At 44.3% G+C, this 26956-nt stretch overlaps 1 protein-coding gene across 2 annotated transcripts in view; it reads right to left on the reverse strand.

Moving 5' to 3' along the window:
- Positions 1-610: 610 nt before the first annotated feature.
- MAPKBP1 (mitogen-activated protein kinase binding protein 1) overlaps positions 611-26956 on the reverse strand; it is a 133803-nt gene continuing 107457 nt past the window's right edge. Inside the window, exons 18-31 of one of the 2 annotated variants that reach the window (XM_050954935.1) lie at positions 26237-26348; positions 25548-25611; positions 23292-23417; positions 17085-17233; positions 16486-16535; positions 15149-15385; positions 13475-13644; positions 11709-11854; positions 11033-11212; positions 8459-8537; positions 6630-6940; positions 4520-5548; positions 1535-1620; positions 611-918 (exon numbers count right to left, since the gene is read on the reverse strand). In XM_050954935.1, coding sequence (XP_050810892.1) covers positions 625-918; positions 1535-1620; positions 4520-5548; positions 6630-6940; positions 8459-8537; positions 11033-11212; positions 11709-11854; positions 13475-13644; positions 15149-15385; positions 16486-16535; positions 17085-17233; positions 23292-23417; positions 25548-25611; positions 26237-26348 — 3033 coding nt within the window. In that variant the 3' untranslated portion in view covers positions 611-624. The remainder of the gene's footprint in view (positions 919-1534; positions 1621-4519; positions 5549-6629; positions 6941-8458; positions 8538-11032; positions 11213-11708; positions 11855-13474; positions 13645-15148; positions 15386-16485; positions 16536-17084; positions 17234-23291; positions 23418-25547; positions 25612-26236; positions 26349-26956) is intronic. The other variant, XM_050954936.1, reaches the window with a different exon arrangement.

Here is a 26956-nt window from a genome sequence, read left to right on the forward strand (position 1 = left end):
CAGTTTGGTAATTGCACAGACACTCCAGCCTGCCTCTGCTGTTAGGGTTTACTATAGTACAGAGATTGTCTCTCGCTGGGATATGGCAAAGGAGAAAAAATGGTTTGTTTGAAAAGGGAACGAAATGGCCACCAAATACTCAGGAAACAGTTAGAGCAAACGTCGGAAAAATAAATTAATAAATAGAACATTTAAAAGTCTGCCTTTGGATTCAGATGAAGCCCTGGGAGGGAGTGATTGGCTTCATCCAGGCCCCTTTTGTTAACAGTTCAGAGCTTCTTGGGCAAACTGAATTTATTTTTTGTTCTTACAGGAGATGCCAAACATCTGGCCATGGAGAGATTTCCAAGCAACTTCTCTACAGCCTTTTTCCAGGCTGTGTTCACAAACTGGATGCAGAAGAGTACTGGGGAAGTGATTAAAACCGTGGCCAGCACATTGCTAAAAACTAGGAGAACACCTGTTCTATGGGGCTGAGGAGATCAGTTTGAAATGGTCTCTCCCTCCATAGATCAGGGTGGCAACAGCACTTCTCTGAGGCTTCCACTGTGGTGGTCTTCCTGGGATTATTTCTAGGGAGCTATCAGTTTTACTCAAAACATGTTTTTTCCGACCACCGCCCCTTCACAGTTTTTTGTCCATGCGCCGTTCTACAGCTTGTAGTAACAGCTCCGAGTACTGTTCCAGCAAAGCCAGAGTCTGCTCATCCCCAAAACGTCTAGGACTGGACAGGGTGGCATCACTTCCCTCATTCAGCGACCTAATGGCATCTTGTGGCTTCACCAGCACCTTCTTGGCCCTTTGGAGCTCTTCTCCTTCCTTCAGGGAGTCCAGTTCTTTCTTCATCACGGAGAACGTGTCCGTTAGGAGGCCAGCAATCTTATCTTTGTCAGTGGAAGACTCCATGTCCATTGATACCTGATAATTTTAAAAAAAGCAGTTAATATTTAAACAAGACAGAAAGAAGGTGTTTTCAACCCTTTAGGGCCATTGCAAGCCACAAATGTGTCTAAGCAAAGGGTACAATACACTGCTTTAGGTATAGGATCTGCCTTAAAGAGGTATTGGAGGGTGCATGTGTGCTCACATAAAAAACCCAGCTCCCACTGTATATCATATTTGCTAATCCTTTCCCTGGGCATTAAAGGATTTAAGAGAAAAATCAGAAGATAATAAAATATAATATTTCAATTGTGCTTTATATTTGAAGCCCTGTATAAATTATTAACTAATCCTTTCTATACCCCTGTGAGTGAGTTAATTGTTACCCTCAGGTTACCAAAGGGACAGTCAGGTATAAAGATTAAATGATTTGCCCAAGGCAATACGGCAAGCCATTGGATAAGCCAGAATTAGAATCCAGGAGTTTCTGACTCCCAGCCCCAAACTCAGATGCAGCCCACTAGACCACGCTGCCTCTGTCACTAGAACTCGATCAGAAGAATGCCTCAGTCCATCCAGTGTCTATGTGTGTACTTAACTCTTGAGATCTAGAGACAAGCTGACTGGCAGACCAATGTTTTAGGTCACTCACCATGTGGTAAAGGTGAATGGCCTTGCGCATGCTGTCCTGGAGCTCAGATACAACATGTTCACACTGCTCAATACTGATGTGACGTTCTGAAGAGGAAGAATAAACAAGAAGAACTAAGCCATGAACATATCCCAATGTCCTAGACCGCCCCCGCACATTTGTTAGGAAATCCATCTGTAGAATAACCACTTCTCCAATACAGCTGCTAATACTTATTTTAAAGGTCGCGCGTGTGTTTCACTCAACTTTTAAACAAGAGGCTAACCAGAATGGCTTGAACCATGCATTGTGTAAGCAAGAGCTACACCAGCGTCCCTCACATACCTCTCTGGAGATGGTCCTCACTCCACACTCGCACTTTTCTGGTCTTCAGCCTCTGCTAAGCAGAGACTAACAACTGCCCTGATTTCTGTCACTCAGTGTGGTTTTGTAACTCTGGATAAGCTGAGACCATCTCTCACTTGTGACCCAAGACAAGGTGTCCAAAGGTAAAAGGCATTACTAACCTCAAGTGCCACTAAGCAGCCCCCAACTCCTCTATAACTCCATGCACTTCTCTCTACACCATCTTCAGGATGAGACAAGCATCTAATGTGTTATGAAGATGAATTACAATGAAGATGGTTTTAAACCATCAAAATGTATTGCAGTTGGAGACTAAAGTAGAGCTGTCAAACAGCACCCATGAGAATGGGAACTGTACTTTTCAACAATACATGATGTTTACTGCCATTACATCAGAATTATTAAAAAAAAATAAAAAAATCAGAAAAGCACAACTTCAGCTATACACTTAATATCCCTATTAACCCAGGAGTCTAACAGCTGAAGGTGGGCAGTCTTTAAACACAACACAAATAGACAGACACACAGGCATAATTGCAGCTATTATCTCCTTCTCTGAAAGGCACTGGACAGTACTAGTCAAACTCCTTTAGTTACCTGGAAAATAAAAAGTGGTCATAAGAACATTGTAATTCTGCACTTCTGACTAGAGATGCCGTCCTTTGATAGGCTGAAGGGGAACCTAGCCCCAAGCATCAAGATAAAAAAAAACAAATATACACGAAGAACAGATGAGCCAGTGGCATATGCTTATGCTCTCAGACAGCATCTCAGATCCGTGCAATCTTCACCTCCTGAATCACCAATAGTCTGAACACAGTGGCTTCAATTTTCTTGTCAATGATCCTTACTAAATTAGAAACACAGCAAAACCTTTTCTGTTCAGCACCATTTCTGGATTTCTCCCATGATCTTCAACTTATGCTGTCCTGCTCTGTGAACCACCAGCACAGAGAGGCTGTAAAAATACCTGGATGAATGGGTATTTTCAGCTACAGGCGCTCAGAGGTGGAGACAGTACCTCTTCAAAAACAGACATAGGTCAGTTAACACAGTAATGACAATAATATTTAGTACGTCTGTAACACTTTCTATCTCTAGATCTCACAGTACTTTGCAAAGGTAAATATCTTTATCCCCACATTGTATAGATTCTATTTACAGAAGGGTAACTTGAGAGACAGAGAAGTCAAGTCACTTCCCCAATGTCACAGTGAGTCAGTAGCAGAATAAGGATAGAAACTTCAGGTCTCTAACCCTCATTCTAATTCCCTATTGATTAGATCAAACTACCCTGCTGTATTAACGTGCTTTTACAAAGTGCTTACTGTATATTACATATAAATTTTAAAAATGTGGCTGCATGAACCTTTTATCATTTCCTGGTGGTGATGGTGGATTTCTAGCTGCAGATCTGTGTCTCTTTTACAGATCTTGGGCTGAAACTTCCTGTGAACTGACTCCAAAAGTCATGTGACTTTTGCTCTGACTCTCAAATCTAAGGGAAAAACAGTGAAAACAGCTGGTCTGTGACATTATGATTGTAGAATCAGATTCCATAGCTCCAAGAAGGTGCTAGCTCTTGAAAAGCCCAGATACACTCATTGTTCTGAAACTTAACTACTGTGTAGTATTAAACTGCAAGCTCTTCAGGCCTAGGACCATGTGTCTTACTGTAGATGTGTGTAGTGTGCCTAGTACAACAAGGGACTTCAATCTAGATCAGGGCATCTAGGCACTACTAAAATACAAAAAAACCCCACATCTAGATAAAAACCTTTCTTCAGAAGCTTTCAGTGGACACACTTTTTCTGCATTTTTCTTTGCTTGCCAAGCTCCGTGTGTGTGTATGAGAAATGAAGCTTTCCTTTTACAATCCACTGCTTCAATCAGAGGGGTCACAACCCATTGTTTGTAACCTCACAGTTCACCACTGTAGAGAGGAAGATAGTATTACTGAAGGACTCTGACAAGCAGAAGATAATAAAAGGTGACTTATTTCCCTACACAACTTGGTTGACAATACTGGGAAAGAAGATGAGTTTGTCTGACCTTTCAAACAGTCCAATGCCCTATACACTGGCCCCGATGACAAGTTAAAACGGCCAGGGAAAGGTTAAGGACTACCCCACCTGTCACATGACATAGCAATGGATTCAAGGGAAGAGTATCCCTTCTTTCTGGAGAATAACAGAGAGGCAAGGGAAAAGTCACTGGGGACTGCAGCCCTGTGGAGCACGGAAATCCTTTGTTTTGATGTTACCCACGAGTTTTCTATTGAATCAACAGATTGTGCCCTGAGGGAAAGGCCGGAAACAGACTAGGGCATGGCACTAGTTCTTTCTTGGGCTGGAGAGTAACCCTCCAGCTGACACCCTCCCATTTATAAATAATGCAGAAGTTATAGTATATTAACACCACACCTTTTTCTTCAACCTCAAAAGCTAGCAAGCTAAGAATCCTCATGGTGTCTATACGTGTGTATTGCATTCCACCTGCCATTCCCTTTAGGGAAACTTGGATGCTACAAAATCTGCAGAACATTTGCCTGCTATCTGACTAAACATGATGTAAGACACAAGACAGAAAGGAAACAGAAATTCAAGTCAGAATAAAAGATGTTAGACTGAAATGTCTCACCATTGAGGGGGTGACTTATGGAACGAGACAGGTGCAGACAAGACGAGACAGGCCAGAAGCTGGACGTAAAGAAATGTGATGGAATCGTGAAGCGGTTCACAAAGACAGGAGACAGAAGGGAGAAGATTAGAGATGGGTATCCGTGCACACCTGAGTTCTGTGCCGAGGCAGACACTGTTGTGGGAGACCTTGGCCTGATGGGGTCTAGTGGGCAAAGTCCAAGTGGTTTGTCTAGCACACAGCCAATGCTGGAGAACCTCTCTCTGCATCTGGGCACTGTGCTTTCAGGAGACCTTGGGTGAAAGCCTTCTGAAAACTCTTTCAGTTTTGGATTAGTGACCCCTGGATCATCCTGACGATCTATCCTCAGTGCTGGATTCTCCACTGGGCTCTCTTTAGCAACAGACACAGCAGTTGGGCTCTCCCTCTTAAAGGCCCATCCCTCAAGAAGAGATTTCTTTTTACAGACCCCAGCAGGTGACTGAGGAGACTCCAGTTCAAGTGAAGTTTTGGATTTGGCAGTGGGAGAGAAAGAAGCTAAGGTGGGTCTGTCAGGCAAGGGTTTGGGGATGTCAAGGATCAAGTGTGCTCGGTTTGATGATGCCAACTTGCTGTGGAAGGACTTAGGTGATGAGCAGTTTACAACTTGCTGAAGGGCTGGCTTTCCTGGGACATTCTCTTTTGTAGGTGGCTTGTTCTTCTCAGTCTCTGCTGGGGGAGTTATCTGTGTCTTCTCAGGCCCCTGTAGGCTGGTCCTCTCCTCAGTCAGTGTTTCGACAGAGTCACCAAGGCATAGATTTTCCCCTACAGAGATGCTGCGTGACATCTTGGCCATGAAGCTGGTTGTGGGATTCATGTAGGACTTTGATTTTACAATCTTACTGTCTTTGACCAGCAGGGAGCTGGACCCATCCATCTTCAGCAGGCTTGCAGACAATGGCCTGCAATGATTAGGTTTTGGATCCTTCTCAACCACCACTAGTGTCTGAGGACGCTGCTTGGTAGAGGATATCACTCCTGGATTCTTATCTGCAAAAATTAAATAGACAAATGTACAAAACTAGATAAAGGCTGCAGTGAACTGTCCAATCAGAAAGAACCACAACTGCGCCAACCTGTTAACTTCAGCTCAGCTTCTGGAACAGAGGCATTTAGAATAACTGCAACAGTATTAATGTTGACAGATCTCAAAGATGAGCTCCTGCCCCTCCTTCATTCCCCAGAGGCATTGTTGCTTACCTTAAGAAGACACTCGCATAAGGTCTAAGGCTAGAAGACCTTAGAAACTAGGATTTTTAAGTGAAAGAGGAAACCAGAGGAAGCAGGTGAAAGTCCTCATTTCTCATCTCTCCTCAGCCTACTCATTTACATAGAGCAGTATGGTTTTAACAAAAAATAGTGAATTTAGTGCTGGTGAAAGGGCCATGATGTTGCCCAGCCAATGTGCCTCAATCATGACCTCCTCCTGACCAATCCTGACCTACTGCAACCACCGCTGACCAGAGAGTTCTTTGTTCACGGCCCATTCCATCCTTGGCCTCCCTGCTGAGACTGTCAGAGAGTGCTAGTAATGAGGATGGCAGCCACATGCTGAGGACTGAGGGCTTGGCCAAGAATGCTGACTCACTTCACACTGGACACAGAGTATAGCAATTTCAGGACGTCCAGCTTTTGCTACTGCAGCTTGGCCAACCCACAAAGTCGTTAGTTCAGCATTTCCAGTTCACTGCCACAGGGTACCCCTTGACAGAATGCAACAACGATGGCAAACATTGACTTTTTTTGTTTGGTTGGGTTTTTTTGCTTCCAGTATTTCAGAGGCAAAATCAAAGTTGAACTCTATCCTCATCACCTCCTCTATTCCTCCCACTCATTTGGAAGGCCAGCTAAGCCAATGATTCCTAGCCAGAGCCAACAGTTGGTGGGAGCCACCGAGTAGTCTGCTGTGTAATTAAGAATATTTTCCTTGGCAGACTAAGAGTTAAGGATCCCAGAGCCAGTAGCTCACCTACCACAAGAACTATGATTAATTTACATCTCTACTCAAACTCAGTCCCCCCCACCCCCATTTACTCTTGGAGTTACACTGCAGTCCCATCCACATCCTTACTGTCATGAAGGAGGTCATGAACTGACTGGGACTTCCTCATCCCCGCATTCCCAGTACCCTCTGGAAAGGGTGCAATAACTCTTCCAGGTCCCACAGCAAGTCTATTGGTCTCCACTGCTGACTTCCGTTTTCTTTGGGTGTAAATGGACCGGTAGGAATTTACACCATCCAGAAGGCTGTCATTCTCCAAGGCAGCATTATGATGGCTGTTCCCATTTTTCAGCAGGTCAACAGAAACCTGCTTTGACTGGGCTGAAGCCTCATTGGGCTTTTGATCCAGTATCAGATTTGATGAGGAGCGTGACAAATGCCTGCAGAGATAAGGCAGAGATAAGACTCTCAAGGCTGCAATAAATGAATCACAAATAAATAGATGGTGTTGGGTAAAGAAGAAGTACAAAATTATTAAGCCAGCTTCTCAGGGGCAAAGATCTCAGCAAATGGAGATTGTCATGTCAAATCAACCTTTGCTGTCACCACACTGGTTCTATTTTTCCCTAAGGCAGCATTGGTCTCAAACCATCCTATCTTGGGTGGTAGGATGAGCACTAAGTACCACCAATAGCCTTGGGTCATGTGTTTCATGGAGGGACTTAGCAGGAAGGCAAGCCAGGAGAAAAGGAGAGATTCTGTCAGGGGAGGAATAGGTTGGTTTGGGTCAGGTCAGGACTGGTCCCTCCTAGCTCAGTTTGTCAACACCAAAAACCCTCTCTCCTTCCACTAGACTGCTCCCCAGAGCATCCCCCAGCACATTTGGCAATTGGTCAGTCCTGACATAACACAAATCAAACTGGTCAGTATCTTACGGGCTGCATGTTTGGAAAATCTTTTGCTCTCCTTAAGTAAAAGGCACTAGAAGTACCATCATTTTCATTTTTCTTCTAAGGCAGAGGAAAGTAGGATTACCTCCCAACACCCGAACAGTCTCTGCTCCACCTGGCTGGATTGGCAGTTGGGCAGATAAAAATTCTATCACATATTCATGCGTGTGTGCAGCTTACCCTACAGCTGCTTTAAGCTGGACTTTTCTGGAAATCTCCCAGTTTTGCTGTGGCATCACTGCAGTTCTCCTAAAGCTCGTAACAGTAGAAGTGCTAGTATCAACCACAGTGGCAAAATGCCAGTAGATGGTGACTAACCCGTGATGAGCAAGAGTACACAACACAGTGGCAAAAACACTAGCAGGCAGTCTGCACTATCTCTGGAGTGGAACCTGCACTGCCACTAAAGCAATGGCAGCAAGTTTCTCTAAAACCCTTAATGTGGACACAACTTGTGAATGCTAAAGGTGAACCTTGCTCAGTTTAAAACGATGCTGTCAAGTCAATTTGAACCCAAAGTTTAGATGTTGTGTTTAATAAAGCTTTTATAAAACCTATCAGTAGAAGCGTTTTCATTATTTTTGTTTCATTTTAATTTCAATGGAAACAGTTAATTTTAGAGGAAATAAATTCCCCTGCAGTGTTTATAACCTAGACACTGAATAGAAACCAGAAATGAAGCTGATTAAGAACTGACCATAAACAAAAACAAAACTGACTAGCACATTTTCATTGTCCAAGCTGAATGAAATGCAGAAAATAAAACTGAGCGTAAATGGTGAAAAGCAAATTAGATAAGAAGCAGTGTCACTTTAGGCCGATGTAGAGCAGCTAGGATGATACAGAATGGACAATCTGATCTGTGACAGTTTGCAGCCAGCCTGTCAGGTCCCCATCCAAGAGACCACTGTGCCAAAATATGTCAAACCCAGAAGGCTGCTGGCATGTTTTAGACCAGTGTCCAGGAATAAATCTATTCACATTACTAAAAAAAAGGCAGAGCTGTACCTGAGAGCTGGGGACTGGGAGAGAAAGCGAGAAGAAATGCTGATATTTTCAGTTCTCTCTAGGGTCCTACATGATCCACCTATGAATTCAGGGGGAAATATGTAAATTATATAACAAGATGCAAACATTAGGACAAATGAAGTTTCTTCAGATGAATTCTAGCAGGCACTACTCCATGTCAGAGGAGATGTAAGAAATGCTTGAGGCAATAAGACAACACAGAATAATTTTATCTCCTGCTGCCCTTTTCTGTTCGACTCAGCACATCACAATTCCCCAGCCTCAAACTGTATTAAAAGAAAGAAGGGTTTCCCTAAGGATATTCCTCTTCCTTTCCCCATAGATTATTATCCTGTATCTAGGCTTGTGGGAGAAAAATAAGACAGCATGCAGGAACAATGCTAGGTACAATCATTCTCATGACTAGCAAGACACACTGATCCCTGAAATGACTGATACAAACTAAATATCTCTCTTTCCAATTTGATGTCCTCATTCTCTCCCTCTGCCCCACTTCTCATCTGTCTTTTGTGATGTTTGCTATGCAAATATGCACCACTAGAGGTCACCCCATCTTATTATATAGATCAGGGGTTGGCAAACTACAGCATGCGTGCCACAGGTGGCATGCAAGCCAATTTTTGATGGCACGCAGCGGCAGGCTGAGAGGTTCAGCCCACCACCTCTCTAGGGTTCTGGCTGTGCCCTTTTGCCAGCGGTATCCCGGGCTGTCAGCAGACTGAGCAGGCTGGCGGCTGAGACCCCGGCTGGCAGGAGCCGGTGGATGGAACTCCAGAGTGGCGGCAGGCTGAGCTGCTCAGCCTGCTGCCAGCCTTGGGTTCCATTCACTCAGCCAGTGGCAGGCTGACTGGGGGCGGCAGCAAGCTGAGTGGCTCAGTCCGCTGCCAGTCTGGGGTGCCGGCCTTGCTCAGCCTCCTGTTGGCCTGGGTGAACAGAACTCCAGGCTGGTAGCGGGCTGAGGGGGGCCGGTGGCCAGGATCCCAGCTGGCAAGAGCCGGCGGACAGAACCCCAGACCGGCAGCGGGCTGAGCAGCTCAGCTGGCTCCTGGTCTGGGGTCCCAGCCACCGGACTCACTCAGCCCAGACAGGCAGCGGGCTGAGCAGGGCCTGGGATCCTTGTTTGGGGTTCCAGCCACCAGCCCCGCTCAACCCACTGCCGGTCTGGGGTCCAGCTGCTGGCCCTGCTCAGCCTGCTGCCAGTCTGGGGTTCCATTCACTCAGCTGGCTGAGTGGGGCCAGTAGCCGGGACCTCAGACTAGCAGCAGGCTGAGCAGCTCAGTCTGCTGCCAGTCTGAGGTCCCAGCCACTGGCACCACTCAGCCTCCTGCCAGCCTGGGGTTCCATTCTGCCAGTCTGGCAGCGGGCTGAGAGGGGCTGGGACCCCATACCGGGAGCAGGCTGAGCAGTTCAGCCCGTTGCTAATCTGGGGCTCCGTCCGTCAGCTCCTGCCAGCCAGGATCCTGGCCGCCAGCCCCCCTCAGCCCACTACCAGCCTGGGGTTCTGCTCACCCAGGCTGGCAGGAGGCTGTGCGGGGCCAGCAGCTGGAACCCCAGACCGGCAACAGGCTGAGTGGTGCCGGCACCCCAGACACAGCGGACTGAGCCACTCAGCCCCCTGCTGACCCTGCTCAGCCTCCCGCTGGCCCGCTCAGCCTGCTGCCAGCTGAGTGGCTGGACCCCAGGCAGGGGCTAAGCGGGGCTGGTGGCTGGAACCCCAGGCAAGGATCACACTAAACTGATAAGATTTGCGTTTTAATATTATTTTAAATTAAGCGTAACTATTTTAAAAACCTTATTTACTTTAAATACAACAATAGTTTATTTATATAATATAGACATAGAGAAAGACCTACAAACGTTAAAATGTATTACCGGCACGCGAAACCTTAAATTACAGTGAACTTGGCACACCACTTCTGAAAGGTTGCCAACCCCTGATACAGATGGACACACTGTAATTAATTTACACTGCGAAGCTAGAGATGGGACAAGAGAATGCGACTCCCAGATTCCAAGAACAGCACTTCACCAGGTCAACAAGAACAGTTTCACTAACCCAGTGTTTCTCAACCTTTTTGTGCTGGTGACCCCTTTGGACTTGAAAAAAATCTTGACTCTCCACCCCTCTAAGACTTGAAAAGGTAGGGGACTGAAACTACTGAGCCCCAGCTCTGCTGCCTGGGCCTGGGGCTGAGAGCCCGAGCCCAGAATCCCCCTAAACTCATCCCGCGACCCGCCTGGAGGGCACAACCCCCAGGTTGAAAGACACTGCAGTAACCCAAGAAACAAGGATTCCTTTTTATAGCCACATTTCCTTATACACATTCTCATTTGCACATTGTGGGAGTTATCAGACACCCTTTTCTTTAGGCCTTTCTGCTTTGCTTCACCTCTACCACCTCCCCACCACACACAGGCAAGGTTCAGCTGTAAAGTGTGAGCCACAGCAAGACAGAATCTTTTGGGGTCTACTTGGTTTTATAAAGCAGATGGGTCTGGAGCTATAAAAATCTCACCAGGGAGAAAGTTCTTCCACTGGGTTTGAAGGTGTACCTTTTTCACCACCATTGACCAGAGTCTCAAAATGCTGCTTGAGGAACTTCTCCTGATCTGGAGTCTTGGGGACCTCTCCCTCCAGCATGCTAGTGCCCGCATCCTCCTCGTCCTCTCCATCCACTTGTTCCTCCAGGTCTGAGACGCCATCCACACTGAGAGGCTCTGTGCTCTCAGAATCTGGAAGCATGTGGAAAATAATGTACAGTCACAATAATGTCTACATCCTGGCCACAACTGAACATCATTCATAGAAGAAGCTCCTCATGAAGGTGTCACGTTAAGGACTAAGGTCAGAGCACCGGCAAATCAGCATTACTGCCATTAGGATGCAATTCCCAGATGTACAATATTACACAGGCAGCACAGCCCACAAGGACAACAGCATAGAGTGGTCTGACTGTGCAGGTAGTTGAGGGAGCAGGCAGCAATCCACCCTCTAACCCCTCTCAAATGTACTCAGGAAAGTGCATATTCAGAAGTATCTGGATCTTTATGGTAATACCAAGGTGAGTTTTACTTTAATAGGAAAGTAGCGTCATCCCAGCTCCCCAAAAATCACATCACATCTTTGAGTCCAGTTTGCCACCAAGCCTGGCAGCGAACGATCTCAGTAAGTTTCTGCAGTGTTCCATGTGGTGTGAAAATGGGCTCATAACACGTATTCACATCTCACCTTCGTTTGGATGGTCTGGGCTGGAGAGGCGACTGCTACTGTAATCTACAGAGCAAGCACTGTCAGGACTGTGCTTATCAGGGCATCCGTTGCTGTGGTAACCTCTAACTAGCTTCCCATGGGGCAGTGCTTTTACCTGGAACTCACTACAAGAGAGACAGGAAGAGTACAAACTAGAAGAGATGCTTTGTCCAGTTTAAGATTATAATTTGTAGAGTCCTTACCTGTGTTAGTAACACCTTTGATTATTTAAAAACAAAGTTATTAAAAATTAAGTTTATTTCTTTTACCATTTATACAGTTTATTTTTGCATTTCATTAAGCTTGGACAGGAAAATCGAACTGGTCTGTTTCTCTTTCTGATTATACTCAGTTTCACATTTTGATTCTCAGGCACTAACAGAGCTGCTGTGGTTGGATTTCCAATACTGCAAGAAAATGAATGCACTAGTCCATTTAGAGGAAAAAAAAAAAAAAAAAAAAAAAAAAGTATTTTCCATAAAACATTCCTAGTCGCAGATTTTGTAAACTCAATTTTTCCACAAGTTGAGGCCTAAGCCAGGGTCTTTCCACACTCATATCCTGTTTCTCTGAGGGTCTTAGTGTTGTGAAATAAAGCAAATTCTGAGGACAGGAAGACTGATTTTCGTTAGTGAATACTGCATGGAAGTCAGCATTAGAAGATCTGAATCCTTGCTCTTGTCCCAGCTCCACATCAAAGAGCAATGCCAACGGTATCCTTTCGCCTTATTTGTGAAGTTTACAGTGTTCCACTTCATGGAATACTTCGGATTCAGACACTAAGATTTGACTTGGAACATGAAAGTCACTATGACAGATATTTACTGTAAGATAACTGGAGGGAGATTAGCCCTGACAGCTTGCAAACTGTGTGTGCTTTGTACCATGTCCAATCTGTATCCAACACCACCAAAGGCCCCCTCCTTTCTAACATGCTGGAACTGCACATGGGCCTGCTCTGTCTAAATATTATTACTATAAAATTAAAAACATAAATAAAGAGAAACTGGGTTGCGGGGGAGCGGGGAAATGGAGGAGGTTAGAAGTTTCAGCTACATAAAGTTGGCATGCACTATTCTATGAGAGCTCACCTAAAACTCACAACCGGTACTCTGTACTGGAATGGGGGGTGGGGGAATTAAACAGCTCTAAGTGGAAGGAGAGGGAGTGTTATTCAGAAAAGGAAATAGGGGGAAGTGAAGGTGTAAAGTGAAATGGTCTAAAATAGAAATGAAGAAGAGAAAATGGAAGACAAAAGGTCTTCTCAGTCTCTCTGATTCCATTTAGCTGATGCAGTCATCGCATGCATGTTCATTAGCTTCATCCAGCCTAATTTTAAAATGTCCCAAACAAGCAGGTTTCCACCACATCCCTAGGGTAGCCATTCCACAGCCAAATACACCTCCACCGTCAGGAGGGTTTCCAGCATAAGATTTTCCATTACTTAAATTCAACTCATATGAAGGAGGAAGAAAAAGAGAGGTTCTTCCATGTTGTCTATTTCAAGGAGAAATTGGAGGAGTTTGCCGACATGCATGACTTGCTCACAAGCAGAGACTGTTTTACTGAACCCTAGGTTTAGCTCCCTTTAGAATCAGGAGTGCATTAGTAAAGTCCTTAACTAAATATGTCCAGCATTGAGCTGAGAGTAAATCACCTCACCCAAGTTACCACACCTGCAGACAAGGAAAACGATGCAGCAGTGGCTTAGCCATACACAGAAGAGATTGTTTGGCTTTTTTAACCTGCTACTGTTGGTGGGGTGGATCTCATCTTGTTCAGGGTAGATTACACATTCCTCACTCTCAAAGGGCTCCAGTTCCTGAGTGAAAACCCCCTCTTCACATGACACAAGCCGAATCATTTGAGGTCGGACGCAAGGCCGGCTGTCCTGAGGAGCTATGGAGTCTCCAACCTGTGCAGAAATACAGAAATAGTATAGGTTACTAGTGCATTTCCTTGACTTCAGCAGGGCAGTGTGGGAGTTATATAGTGCCCACTACAGCAAGGGGTGCAATTAGAAAATAGCACTTTTTGCATTGGCCCTGTCCCATCTCCCCTCCCACACACAGACATACACCCCCCCATCTGACAAGGTCAACCAGCTATTACACACACTGACCCTAATTCTCCTCTCACTTAGAATCATAGAAGATTAGAGTTGGAAGAGACCTCAGGAGATAATATAGTCCAACACCCTACTCAAAGCAGGGCCAACCCCAACTAAATCATCCCAACCAGGGCTTTGTCAAGCCGGCCTTAAAAACCTCCAAGGATGGAGATTCCACCACCTCCCCAGGTAACCATTCCAGTGCTTCACCACCCTCCTAGTGAAATAGTGTTTCCTAATATCCAGCCTAGACCTCCCTCACTGCAACTTGAGACCATTGCTTCTTGTTCTGTCATCTGCCACCACTGAGAACAGCTGAGCTCCATCCTCTTTGGAACCCTCCTTCAGGTAGTTGAAGGCTGCTATCAAATCCCCCCTCACTCTTCTCTTCTGCAGACTAAATAATCCCAGTTCCCTGAGCCTCTCCTCATAAGTCATGTTCCCCAGCCCCCTAATCATTTTCATTGCCCTCCACTGGACTCTCTCTAATTTGTCCACATCCTTTCTATAGCGGGGGGAGGGGGGCGGAACTGGATACACTACTCCAGATGTGGCCTCACCAGTGCTGAATAGAGGTTAATAATCACTTCCCTTGATCTGCTGGCAATACTCCTACTAATGCAGCCCAATATGCCGTTAGCCTTCTTGGCAACAAGGGCACACTGTTGACTCATATCCAGCTTCTTGTCCACTGTAATCCCAGGTCCTTTTCTGCAGAACTACCACTTAGCCAGTCGGTCCCCAGTCTATAGCAATGCATGGGATTCTTCCATCCTAAATGCAGGACCTGCAGTTGTCCTTGTTGAACCTCATCAGATTTCTTTTGGCACAATCCTCCAATCTGTCTAGGTCACTCTGGACCCTATCCCTACCCTCCAGCATATCTACCTCTCCCCTCAGCTTAGTGTGTCCACTTATACCAACATAAAGCAGGAGTCACTCCACAGAAGTTAGTATCAGCACAGAATGATCCATCTTGAGCTAAGTAGTCTTCACAGGCCACAGCACCGTGTTAAAGATAAACTCAATCACAGGCTGCACTAGAACTCTGTGGGCCTCAGACAACATGCAGGTCAGCCATTCCTGGAACTGAGGAACCATGGCTCAATGAGGAGGAGTGTTCTAGACAGAGGTCACCTGGCTACCAGTAATAGATTCAAGTGAAATAAAGTGCAGGAAATCAACCAGGCATTTACTGTGTCAGGCTCAATTCTCATTGGCCAGCAGCGGTCAAAGAGCTCCAGGAAGCCTTCTGTGGAAAGCCTTGGGTTTCCTATTGCCTATATGTTGAATCCACAGCCATTGTTACCTTGTTGACGTGCAGAGAGAGATCAGCATGCTCTTCTCTGTCATCTCCATTGCTGGTCTGGGACAGCGAGTCTCGACTGGGGGATCGAGAGACTGAGAAAGACTCCAGCTGGCGCAAGTCCAGCATGGATTTAACCGTCATCTCTATGTTACTGGTTGGCTGGGACCAACGGCCCCGCTGCCGGGGAATCTTATTCATTGCAGTCTCTGAACGCTGGATCTCTGCAATCTCTTTTGCCTGGAGGAAGTTGAAAGAAAAAGATAAGAGTATTGGAGATAAAATTCTGCTTATGGAGAAATAGAAGAGAAAACCTAGGATCAAGTCAAAATAGTCATCTATGCATCTTCCTAAACCCAAAAACCCTCAGTCATACAGAAAGCTTTAGTTATAAGAGCCTCATAATGTGAAGATGATCCAAGTGCACCCTCATTGTAACTAAATTTAATTAACCAAAGAAACCAATTCAAAAGTTTTCATGTCAAGACAAAGTGGTTCAGTTAAATTTCAACCTCAAGCAACGTATCCTCATAAAGGCTCATTATTCAGGACTGAAGTGAAGGAGCAGGATATCAGAGGTAAAGAATTGCCCCAAAGGGTCCTAAATATATATGGAAGAATATCCAGCCTGTGTGAGATGCTGAGAAACCCCAAGACTCTGCAATATAGCTACTAGATGTATTTGTGTAAAGCAGTGTGAAAGCCCATGAGTGCTGGGTCTCATGCTGTTAGCATAAACTGAGACACCAAGACTCTGCTGCACTCAATAGTAACAATGGGTAAAGAGGTGGTTTTATTATATTGTCTAGGATTTCCAGCCAGATCCTTTTAACATTTAAAAAAAAACAAAACTCTCTCTCACATCCTATCCTCCACCAACAATGAGACTGACTGACTAGATGATCCAGTACAGTTAGATCTATTCCAGGGTTAATTTTTATGATGATCATGTTCTACAAAATCATAAGCCTCTAACTGCCAGATGCTGGGACTGGATGACAGGGGATAGATCACTCGATAGCTGCCCTGTTCTTTGTTCTTTTCCTCTGACTCATCCAGCATTGGCCGCTGTTGGAAGATAGGATACTGGGCTAGACGGACCATTGGTCTGACTCAGCATGGCTGTTCTTATCCTCTAGCCACAATCAGCACATGGTAGTACTGGACACTTCCTCCCAAATTGAATGCTTCCTCATAGACTGGCCACAGCAATGGGATTCCTGCACGGGGAGATTTCTCACTGCAGTATTCCTACCATCAACCAGGATTAGTAGTTTCTGGTCTCCATAGATACTCTTCCTTATGACGAGAAGAAAAATTTTAAAGAATTAGTGACTCACCCTCCTCATTTCCCAATGGGAGAGGCTTCTTGAGAGGGAAAGGCCTGGATCTGAAAAAAGAGACAAAACTATATCTAGTTGGCATCCTGGCCAGTAAGGCTATTTTATCCCCCTTTCTTTCCTCTAAAGCCTCATGGCTACTGCATTTTCACTTGACCTGTCCCCAGTAATGAGAACTCCTAGAAGCAGGTATGGCAGACACCATTAGAAGCCTGGATCTGGTTTCTTCAGGCTTCCACTGACCTCTGTGGCTTTTTATTCAAGAATCAGAAGCCCGAGGAGTCACTAGACTAATAGCCCCCATAGCTCTGATTGAAATCTCTTTGGCCAACCAGAATCAGTAAGAACCTGTTGAAAATTCTCATTAGGGAAGTCAGAATTGGCCTCTCTCCAGCTCAGCATAGGTAAGTATGGCTGTTGGTCTCCCCTCTGCTCCCATCCCCAAAATATTCTCTTGGTATTTCCCTTCCTGCCTGCACTTGATTGCACCTCTGCTATTCCCATGTCCCTTCCCTGCCCCATACAGCCTCACAAGTCTGCCGAGGCTCAAGTCCCCTTCCCTTTTCTCAGTCCATGCCCCTATCCTTTCCCATTTATACCTGAGTCTCTCTCAGGGTTGCAGCGGGATTGAATTTGGAAAGACTGTAGCCCATTTAACTCGTCTTCATCATTTCCTTCATCTTCACCATCTTTGTCACTATCTGATGAAAGCACTGGCACTGGCGATAGAACAGAGGTGGATTCGTGCCTGGAATGAAGAAATCAGAAGGAACATTTGGACAACATTACAGTATATCATAAGAACCCCCCGTACTCCCACTTTATACCCATCATACAGCACAATTAGCAATGTGTACCAATTTCTCCAAACATTTCCCTGATCCTCCTGCAAAACCTGACTTTGAGCCACCGTTCAAAGGTGCAAAGAAATAGACCAGACCAGCGGCAGTCCAGCATGTTCATGTGTTAGGAAGAGTTAGAGAATCATGAATAGAACTGCATTCACTAGAGCTGAGCGAAATACAACTGTAGTTTCATCTTTCAATTTAAACCAATATTCAACAGTAATACTGTAGATAGCCAAATTTAAGGTCAAGATTGTCAGGACCTATTTAAGAGAGAGAAACAATTTCCTTTGTTGGAGCATTCTATTGCAACATAAACATCACAAGATGTTCCTTTTGATGGCAGTTTGACATTTGAGAAACAGATGGCCACTGTTGTAAGAAAGACCAGTTTGATTCCTGGATGCAAACCTATTATACCCCAGTGACCTCGCGTGCACGGCCCATGCACCATAACATCACCATGCGGTGGTGTCAGCCTTGGGGCACACTAAAGGATGTCAAACATACCTTGGATAGATCTTTAATCAAAATGGATAAGAGAGGCATTTCTGGCATGGATCCCAGAGGCACCCCAAGCATAAATTTCCATCAACAAAGGACTTATGAGCACAAGAGACATTTTCCCCACTCAGTCAAATTAGAGCTGAACCAAATCGGCTGAAGTAAAAGTGCAATTAAATAAATTAAAAGCCTTTGACAAATCAGTTAGCACAGCACCCATGCTGTGACCTTGGGCAAGAGAACCCAGTGTAACATTAGCAACCTTTACAGAGGGCTGTGGGTGGGTGTCAAGTGCAAGACATTCAGGAGACAAAAATAACTCATCTATCAAATACAGAAGCATCTGGCTAGGGACCAAATTCTCCTGCAATTTACAAATTTCAGGCAGTACTAAAATAGGATCCTCTGTACTACAATGGCACTTTTAAGTTCTATTTTATATGGAAGTGTAGAGGGATCTTACCCATACCTTTTCAGATGACTTTCAATATTTTAAGAGTAGGGTACAGAATAGAACTGAAAGTTTTCTTAGTAGAGTCTTCCAGCAAAATGGTACAATTGCAGATTGCCCTTCTCTGATTTATCCATCTGTGCTGGTCAGTCTCTGCATCTTTCCTATTGGTCTCCATGTCTCTCCAGTCTGTCCTTCTCAAGGCTTTGTGCCTCTTGTGCCTAAGCAGTGAAATCCTGCCAGGACTCATGCATTATAACACCTTTTGTGTATGTCCAAACTGCAGCTGGGCACCAGTCTCCCAGCCTGAGTAGAGAGAGACTAGCACCAGCGGGGCTCAACATAGTGCACTAAAAAGAGCAGTGTGGATGTTCTGGCTGGGAGTCTGGGCTCTGAAGGCTAGTGGGTTGGGTGGGCTTAAGAGTCCAAGCTCCAGCCTGAGCCAGAACATCCACATTGCTAGTTTTAGCATGCTAGCTCACGCCTCACCAGCAGGAGTCTGTCCAGACAGGCTGGAGACCTGCTCCCAGCTGCAGTGTAGACATATCCCAATTGGCTATCCTGTATATTTAAAAAATTGTGTATTTTGGTATAAACCACAGGAAACAATGCTACCTTTGATGCACTGGTAAGTTTGATGGTGGTTTTTCTGTTTGGTCCATCAAGGGTTTTGTTGGTATTATTTTGTTTAATCAGGTTTTTTAATAACATTACTAGTCAGATATTTCAAACTTCATTGATTATACTGTGTGTCAAGTCACAACTACCTTTTGGGAGATTCTTGGGCATACTGGAGCTGGTGGGAGTGGGGAAGGGCTAGCAGATCAACCAGAATGGATGCAATTTACACACAGAAAGGTACAGCAAAAGAAGGTCTCCATTTGACAAATATGGACTGACAAAATTAGTAGGGAAAGAAAGGACATATTCAAGCCTTTTCAGAAGAACTGAATAGTGGGATGTAAACAAAATTTTAGGACCATGAGAGAGGTCAATGCAAACTGCACACAAGCTATCAAACACTTTATCAGTTTGGCTCTGTCTAATGCAACTTTAGGTCTTGGTCCCACATTATCACAATAAACCTCACTCTGGACACCCTTCTCTGTGCCCACCTTTATGTGGCCACGTGTGTTCTTCAAAATATACTCCTATGCCTGGTCACTGTAAGTAATATTTTCTAAAGCACCCAGGTCTCACTGACTTGAAGTTTAGGTGCTTTTAAAACAAGACATAGGCTCCCAAGTCATTTGAGTGCTTTGGAAAAATTATACCCTGTAATGTCTATTTTACTTGTCCAAACCACACACCGAATCACAACCTTTATTTCCTTCACCCATTTTGCTCTCCATGCCTTCTTCCATGAACTTGGAACCCTCTTCCTGATCCTCCTCCCACTCTTCTTCCAGCAGCCCTATATGAACCCTAGTTTTCCTTGCTAAGTAACAGTAAAAACAAATCTCAAGATACATGTGTTACTCACTTAAATCACCACATTATTTTATTGTCTTCAACTCTTGCTCTGCTCCCTTGCTCCCCTCAAATCAGCATTTACCTTCTCTCAAATTATCACCTGATCTTGGGTCCTGATTAGAGTGACCAGACAGCAAGTGTGAAAAATCGGGACAGGAGATGGGGGTACAGGAGCCTATATAAGAAAAAGACCCAAAAATCAGGACTGTCCCTATAAAATCGGGACATCTGATCACCCTAGTCCTGATCATGCATCAACTCCTTCCCTGGGGGTGGCCCTGTGCCCATCTGAAGTCCCACTGATGTTAATGGGGCTCCCTGCAGCTGTAGAAATCCACCAACTCAGGGCTAGTTACAGGATTGGGGCTTCAATTATAAGCTCCCTTGGGTAGAGACATAGTCTTTGGTCTGCAAAATGCCATATAATTAATACATCATTGTAACTATGCCATTTTGTGTTCTGAAGTTAATTCATACTTAAAGGATGTGGGGGAGGGAATCTAAGAACAGTCAGTGTTCTTATAACAGACACATTTACAAATGTTCTAACACTGCACCTGTGCTGCTTGCCCCCTCAGAGCTCAAGGACATATTAATCCTGTTATAACACTCTAAGAGGTGATGGATGCAGAACATACTGGCAGTTCTATACTTCCTCTCTCAAAAGGTCTGTGGGTTGAAAGCACACGCCTTTGTAATTATCACAATGGTAATGATTGAAATGGAGTTGTACTGGTGTAAAACTGGAGTAACAGTAGTGAATCAGGCCCCAGTCTTCATTTTACATCAAATGCCAGTCACATTCCCAGCCACAGGAAATACCCAGCTTTCCTGGAATGGACCACTGCCTCATCAAACATTTGACAAGGGGTCATCAATTTAGAATAAATCCAAGGACAAACAGTGCTTCTCTAGAGCACATACAAACTCTTTACACTGCTTTTAGAAGCACTAGCCAAAATTAAATCAAGTTTATCTCCTGCTATTAAAGATAGAGCTTCAATAAAATCATACAAAAAGGGGATTTAAAAATACACTCTGCTAACCCATGCATCTATAGTCCCTGAAACTTTCCACAGTGAGATCAGTGTGAAACCTCTCTTCGAAATAACTTGGAACCAAGTGCTTTCCAAACAATAAAACAGTGTGTTCGCACCAACAATCAAAATTATATTATAAACCTCTATGCAACTCCTAGTATGAAAAACAAAAATATCTCAGAAAAGCCCATAATGCACCAGCGATATGAAATGAGCACGTGCTACATTCTCCCAAACAAACAAACAGCTCAAGTTAAATGGAGAGAACACATCAGCAATTCTCATGCCTAGAAGCAGAACCCAGAGAGATATTGCATGCACTGGAGAAAACAGCAGCAGCATAAAAATAAAATGGCTCAAAGGAATTCATTATTACATAAGGTGGGGTGCAGAACAATAAGATTCCAGGACAATAGTCAGTGAGGCCAGTCCACACACTGACAGTCACAGCTGGATAGACACGGCATTATTTTGGATTATAAATCTTCAGTTCCCCACTGCCTAATCAGTGCTCTCGCTTCTCCAACTTTCTGAAGCTCTCTTTTTTTGCTCATCCACCTTGGGACACACTCAGAACATGAAGGCATTGCACCAATTAGCTGGTGAAGCAGATCACCTCCCTTGCTTCCTACTGAAACTGTAAACAATACAGCTCTGAAAGGAGCCTCACAAAATAAATACATATTTCTGGGGATGGAGCATCTTAATGCTTCTGTGGACCTTATACCTAGACCACTCACAATATAATACTCTTACACCTCAAGAAGCAACCCAATTCTATAGAGCGGCTTATGCACAGATTCTGAAGGCAAAACAAAAGCAGATATTACACATCTATAAAACATGGACTCTTACTCAAGATCCTCAGTTCTTCTGCTCCAGACCAAATCGGCTATTCCTTCAAATTCAGCCAGCAATCCAAAATGCTCTGGAACTGTCTGCCGACATCCAGTGACCACAGTGACAGGTCGAAACTGAAAACAAGCTTTAAGCTGACCAACCTAAAGTGTTCCAGACTAGCAAAGAGGTCACCAAACAAGTTTTCCAAATTGCTTGTGCTGGTGTGGCACCCATTCAAGCCTCCAGCAAGAGAATGTGACAGAGACAAGTCTCACCTAGTGCCAAATGAAACTGGGAGCGTCCGTCACAGACTGCGCCTCAATAAGGCAAAGTTGCAGCTGCTGGAATGATGGAGAGTCTGCTATAAAAAGCACATTGCTTTACAGCTCTAGCATTTTGGCTAGAAAAGGCTGCTTCATGGCTCAATATTGAGGCATCCCAGAATAATTATTGCATGCATATCGGACAGGAGATACTTCAAGGAAAGGAAACCTTAGTCCATGCACAGTGAAACTATGCACACAGACTTTCCTCCTGCAGACTCTGCTCCCCAAAGGGAGGGGAAGGTTCTTGTAATTCTTTCAAACCACCAGTCTGGCAAGACCTTCATCACTTTGGCACTTTTACATCCAGATTTTAACTCAAAAGTCATTTGAGGAGGAAAAGGAGGGAAAACCGAAAAATATTTATGGATCCAGTTCTCATTTTGATACCATGTGAGCCTGCTCAGGGCTGCAGATATTTCCCTCCTCCACCCCCCTCTCCCAAATTAATGTCAGCATATAAAGCCACATATTTTACACTGAACTGATCCACGGCCCTAAAAGCCCAGCCAGTCCTCCCAGCTGAGTTTGTTCTGTTTGAAACTCAGAGCTCAGTACTTGAGTACCATTGTTCAGAGGAGGATCACTGGATAAATTTAGATCTATTCCAGAGTTTCCAGTTTGTGCGGTTTATTTTTAGACATGTTTTGTTTACTGTAAGAGCAACAAAAAAATCTGACTAGCCAGCAAAAGTCATTCCCTTGGAATTATATTTTTTTTAAAAAGTGACCTTCTCTGAAACCTCCACTCCTGGGACTAAGTTAAAGATCTGCTGTGTTCATTGTTGGGACCTGCCAGTGCTTTTCACACAAAAAAAAAAAAAAAATCAACACTGCAAAAAACATATAAATGGCAGGTATTTTTCAGTGCATACTTCGCATAAATCTAGCTGCCAGTTTTTGACAGGGTGGATTTTTAACATAGACCCAGAGATCTCTAGCCATAAATTACCAAGTTCTCCTTGACAGGATGTTATGTTCCTGTCTCAGTATTGCTTTGAAAAGTAGATTTCTGACACCATGTTCAGCATTAATTAAAGAGCTGTGACATTCAGTACAGATTACAACACAGAATGAAGCGATGCTGGATGTACCCTGCCATTAGATCATAGAGACAGGTTTTAAATCCAAAAATGCAGAGATGCAGAACAAGCAGCAAAAGAAACCAGTGCAAAGCCAACAAACAACAAAAGGAAGAGAAGCTGAAAAAACACTCTTGATGAGGGATAACAACCTCCTGCAGTTAACCCAAGTCCACCTTTAAATGGCCCACACAAACTAATATCTAGCCCCACCAACTGTTCTCCCTCTTTGCACCCCTCACCTCTTACCTGATAAGTCCAGCTGTCTTGTGTGGTGGTGATTTCTCCACCTGCTTCCCTCTTTGCTTCATGTCAGCTAGCCGTTGTCGCATGCTGATGGTCATCTCAGAACTCAGGCGCCAAATGAAGATACAGCTGGAAGTGGGGAAAGAGTGAACAAGTTAAGTTTCCTGTCAGTCCAGAGTTATTAATATTCTCCATCAGTGAGGCTAAGAATTTCTTTTCTGGTTTTGGGAGCCAACCTAAAGGGAAAAGAGAGCCCAGTGGGCACAACTAGAATGCATGGTACTTTGGAGACAGACATTTAGGGAATCTCTTATCCCACCACAGGCCTGACCACATGCAGGCTCTCTGGCTGGAGAGACTTTTCTATTGACAAAAGATGCTTTGAAGCCCCTCTTCTGGGGACATAGATTTTGTTTATTTGCTAAATTTTGTTATGGCCGTAAGTGCTAAAAAAAACACCTTTAAAAACACAAAAAACTACAGAGCTCCTCAGGTTGGGGAGCATCCTATCCTCACGGCATGTCCACTGATGTTCAACCTCTTCTCAGTGCTGAATGATTTCCTTCCCCGCCTGTCCCCAACTAATCCACTGGGTCTAATCATACCGAGGTAGAAACAGGGAAGTAATGGTACTGTCATTACCAAAGGGCTGCACTCCTTTTGGCCCCAAACAGGATTTAGTAGGGTTCCTAAACCTCATCAAATGCCAGCAAACTGGTATTCCAAGGTGGTGGTTGCAGCCTCCTCTTCCAGGCTACAAAGGCATTTGCTTTGAACTGTTCAACTATGACTTTTTTTTAAAAAATCCTTTTCTTGGTATTTCAAATCAGAGGAGCTTGCAACCACCACTGCAAGCACTGGAGCCCCATGATTTTTCTGGAGGCACAAGTTGGACATAGTTTTAAAGTGACAGCACTATATGTTACACTTAGTTATGTACGGTTATGATCTAGTACAAGCTCTGTAGAGAGGAGCCCAGCCTACGAAGTTTGGATCTAGTTTAAAATTTCCCCAAAGTTTACACAGGATCCAAACACACATTAAGATGCACCTGAAAATGAACTGAAGCCAGTACAGTCTACGGAGCATAGATGTAACAAGCAAGAAAGATGCAAGAAACACTGCTAAGAGGGGAGCCCCATTCTACACAACCTGAAGTTTCCAAATTGTCCTTGAGTGTAGCCTCATGTAGACACCATTAGGGTAACACAATCCTATAAAATAATCTTGGTACTTCTATGTACTAGTGATTAGGTTGAAAAAATGTTGACAAAACTTTTCCCCATAGAAACATATTGGTTTCAACAAAAATTTCATTAGGAAAGTTTCTCAGATCCTCAGTGGAATTTCTGGTAGTTGGGACTCTCACCTGAGATGTGGGAGACTCAGGTTCAAGTCCTTGCTCTACCAGATTTGGACTGGGAACTTGAACCTGCATCTCCCAGGGAAGTGCCCTATTCTGGAGTTGGGGTGGGCATTTGTGTCTGTCTGACTCACTCACTCAAATTTTTTCCATGGAAAAAAAAAAATCAAAAAAATATTTCATTTTGGTTCCACAGGAGAATGAAAACAAATTTCAAAACCTCAGAATGTTTTGCAAAATGGAGAAGTTTTGTGGCCAGCCCTACTGGTGACTAGATTCAGGAACATTGTTCCCAGTTATTGAAACCATACACATTTACACAGACTTCTCCTGAACAATGGCAACTCCCTAGCTAGTTTTTTAAACAGCAGAGTCAAAGTTGTGAGATGCTGCAGCCAGAAGCTAAGGCACCCTTGGGCTGGCCAGCTGCATCTCTTCACAGGGCAGCTCTCTCTCTCACACACAGTAACAACTGTTATAATTCCTGGATGTGACATCAACAGCATGAATTACAACTGAGAAAGCAGACCCAGCCTGTTCATGAAGTATCAGGGCAGGTCAAACGTTTAGATAACTCATGGGCAACATCACAGACTTTAGGGACACAAAGCTCTGCATAATCCTGCCCTGCCAGCTACTCAGCTCCAATCTTCTCCACAGCTCTACCTGCTAAGACTTCCTGGATTGTGCAGCACCTATTTGGGATCCAGGAAGCACAGAGATTGTTTTGGACATCACAACACACCCATCACAAATTGCGATGCCATGAACGTGTGTGCTCCGCCTGCTTTGCAGAGGTCGTTTAACTCCTGCATGAAATGGCACAAAACCACAGACTGACACTCTACTGAAGGAGGAGAGGGAGTTAATATCCCAACAGCAAACCCCGGGCTTACCTGTCACCAGAGACAGAGATCAGGTGTTTGCAGTCGTTACTGAACTTCATCCCAGTTACAATCTCTGTGTAAAACAGAACAGAAGAACAGCGCCTCTTGAAACATGCCACTGCGCAGCACAGATCATTGGCAAAATAGATTAACTGGACTCAGCTCTGTACTCAAATAATGATCAGATCCAGCATGTTTGCATGGAGCAGAGATACACATCTAGGTGGTCCCTCTAGGTCAGAATTAAAATTTATTGATGTATAATAATGTGAGAAAGCCCACACCTGAATGAACATGAAGAATGAGCAATCTGCCCACCTTGGAAAGCGATCTTTCGGGGTACTGTTGAGATGCATTATAGAGAGGCTTATGATTCCCTGGAAAAGGAGTGGCTGGTTTATAGTCCACTTGAAGTGGCTGATAAACAGTAAAATGTTTTACAGAATTTTTATGAGATTTTTTAAATAAAAGTTGAAATTTCAATAAATATTTTTGATTGTCAAAATTTCAGCCAGCTCTACTCCTGGTCAAAAGAACCCAAACATTTCCAAGGTGGGCTTTTTGGTTTGTGTTTTAATTGAAAATTGCATCACCAATTAAAAGTTTCATTCAAACGTCAGAAAAAATGTTGACCAGCACTACATGCCACAGTATAACCTGCAGCTAAAAAGGCACTTGCTGAAGCTTCTGTAACTCACCTGAGTGCCCATACATTGTGGCCACACACTCGCCGGAGTAGAAATCAAAGATGGAGAGGTTCTTGTCAGAGCAGCTAGTTGCAATGTAGAGACCCGAGGGATCAGTCTGCACCTGGTTGAGGAGTACAGGAGGCAGAAAGGGCTGGTGAGAAAGTACCTTAGACAGATGCACAAGAAACGCCCAGAATGCCAGAAAGAGGGGCACACCCACCACAGAAAGAAAGGTTTAGAGTCACTTTAAGCCCTGTACTCCAAAAGGGCATCAGCATAGGTGCTGGAACTAGGGGTGCTGGCGGTCCTGCTGCACCCACTATCTTGAAATGGTTTTCATCTAGTTCCCTGAGCTGAGGTAGGCCAAGTAAAACTAGACAGATGCTAGCAAACATGTTATTTAAAACCTCCAACACCACGGATTCCACAACCTCACTTGGAAGCCTATTCCAGCACTTAACTATCCACAGAGATAGAAAGTTTCTCTTAATATCTAACCTAAATCTCCCCTGCCACAGATTAAGCCCATTATTTCTTCGCCTACCTTCAGTGGACACAGAGAACAATTGATCATCATGCTCTCATTAACAGCACTTAACATATTTGAAGACTTATCAGGTCTTCCCTCAATCTTCTTTTCTCAAGACTAAACATGCCCAGTTTTTTTAAACCATTTCTCACAGGTCAGGTTTTCTAAACCTTGTAACATTTTTGTTGCTCTCCCCTGGA

Source organism: Gopherus flavomarginatus, chromosome 5, assembly GCF_025201925.1.
Source record: "Gopherus flavomarginatus isolate rGopFla2 chromosome 5, rGopFla2.mat.asm, whole genome shotgun sequence".
NCBI lineage: Eukaryota > Metazoa > Chordata > Testudines > Testudinidae > Gopherus > Gopherus flavomarginatus.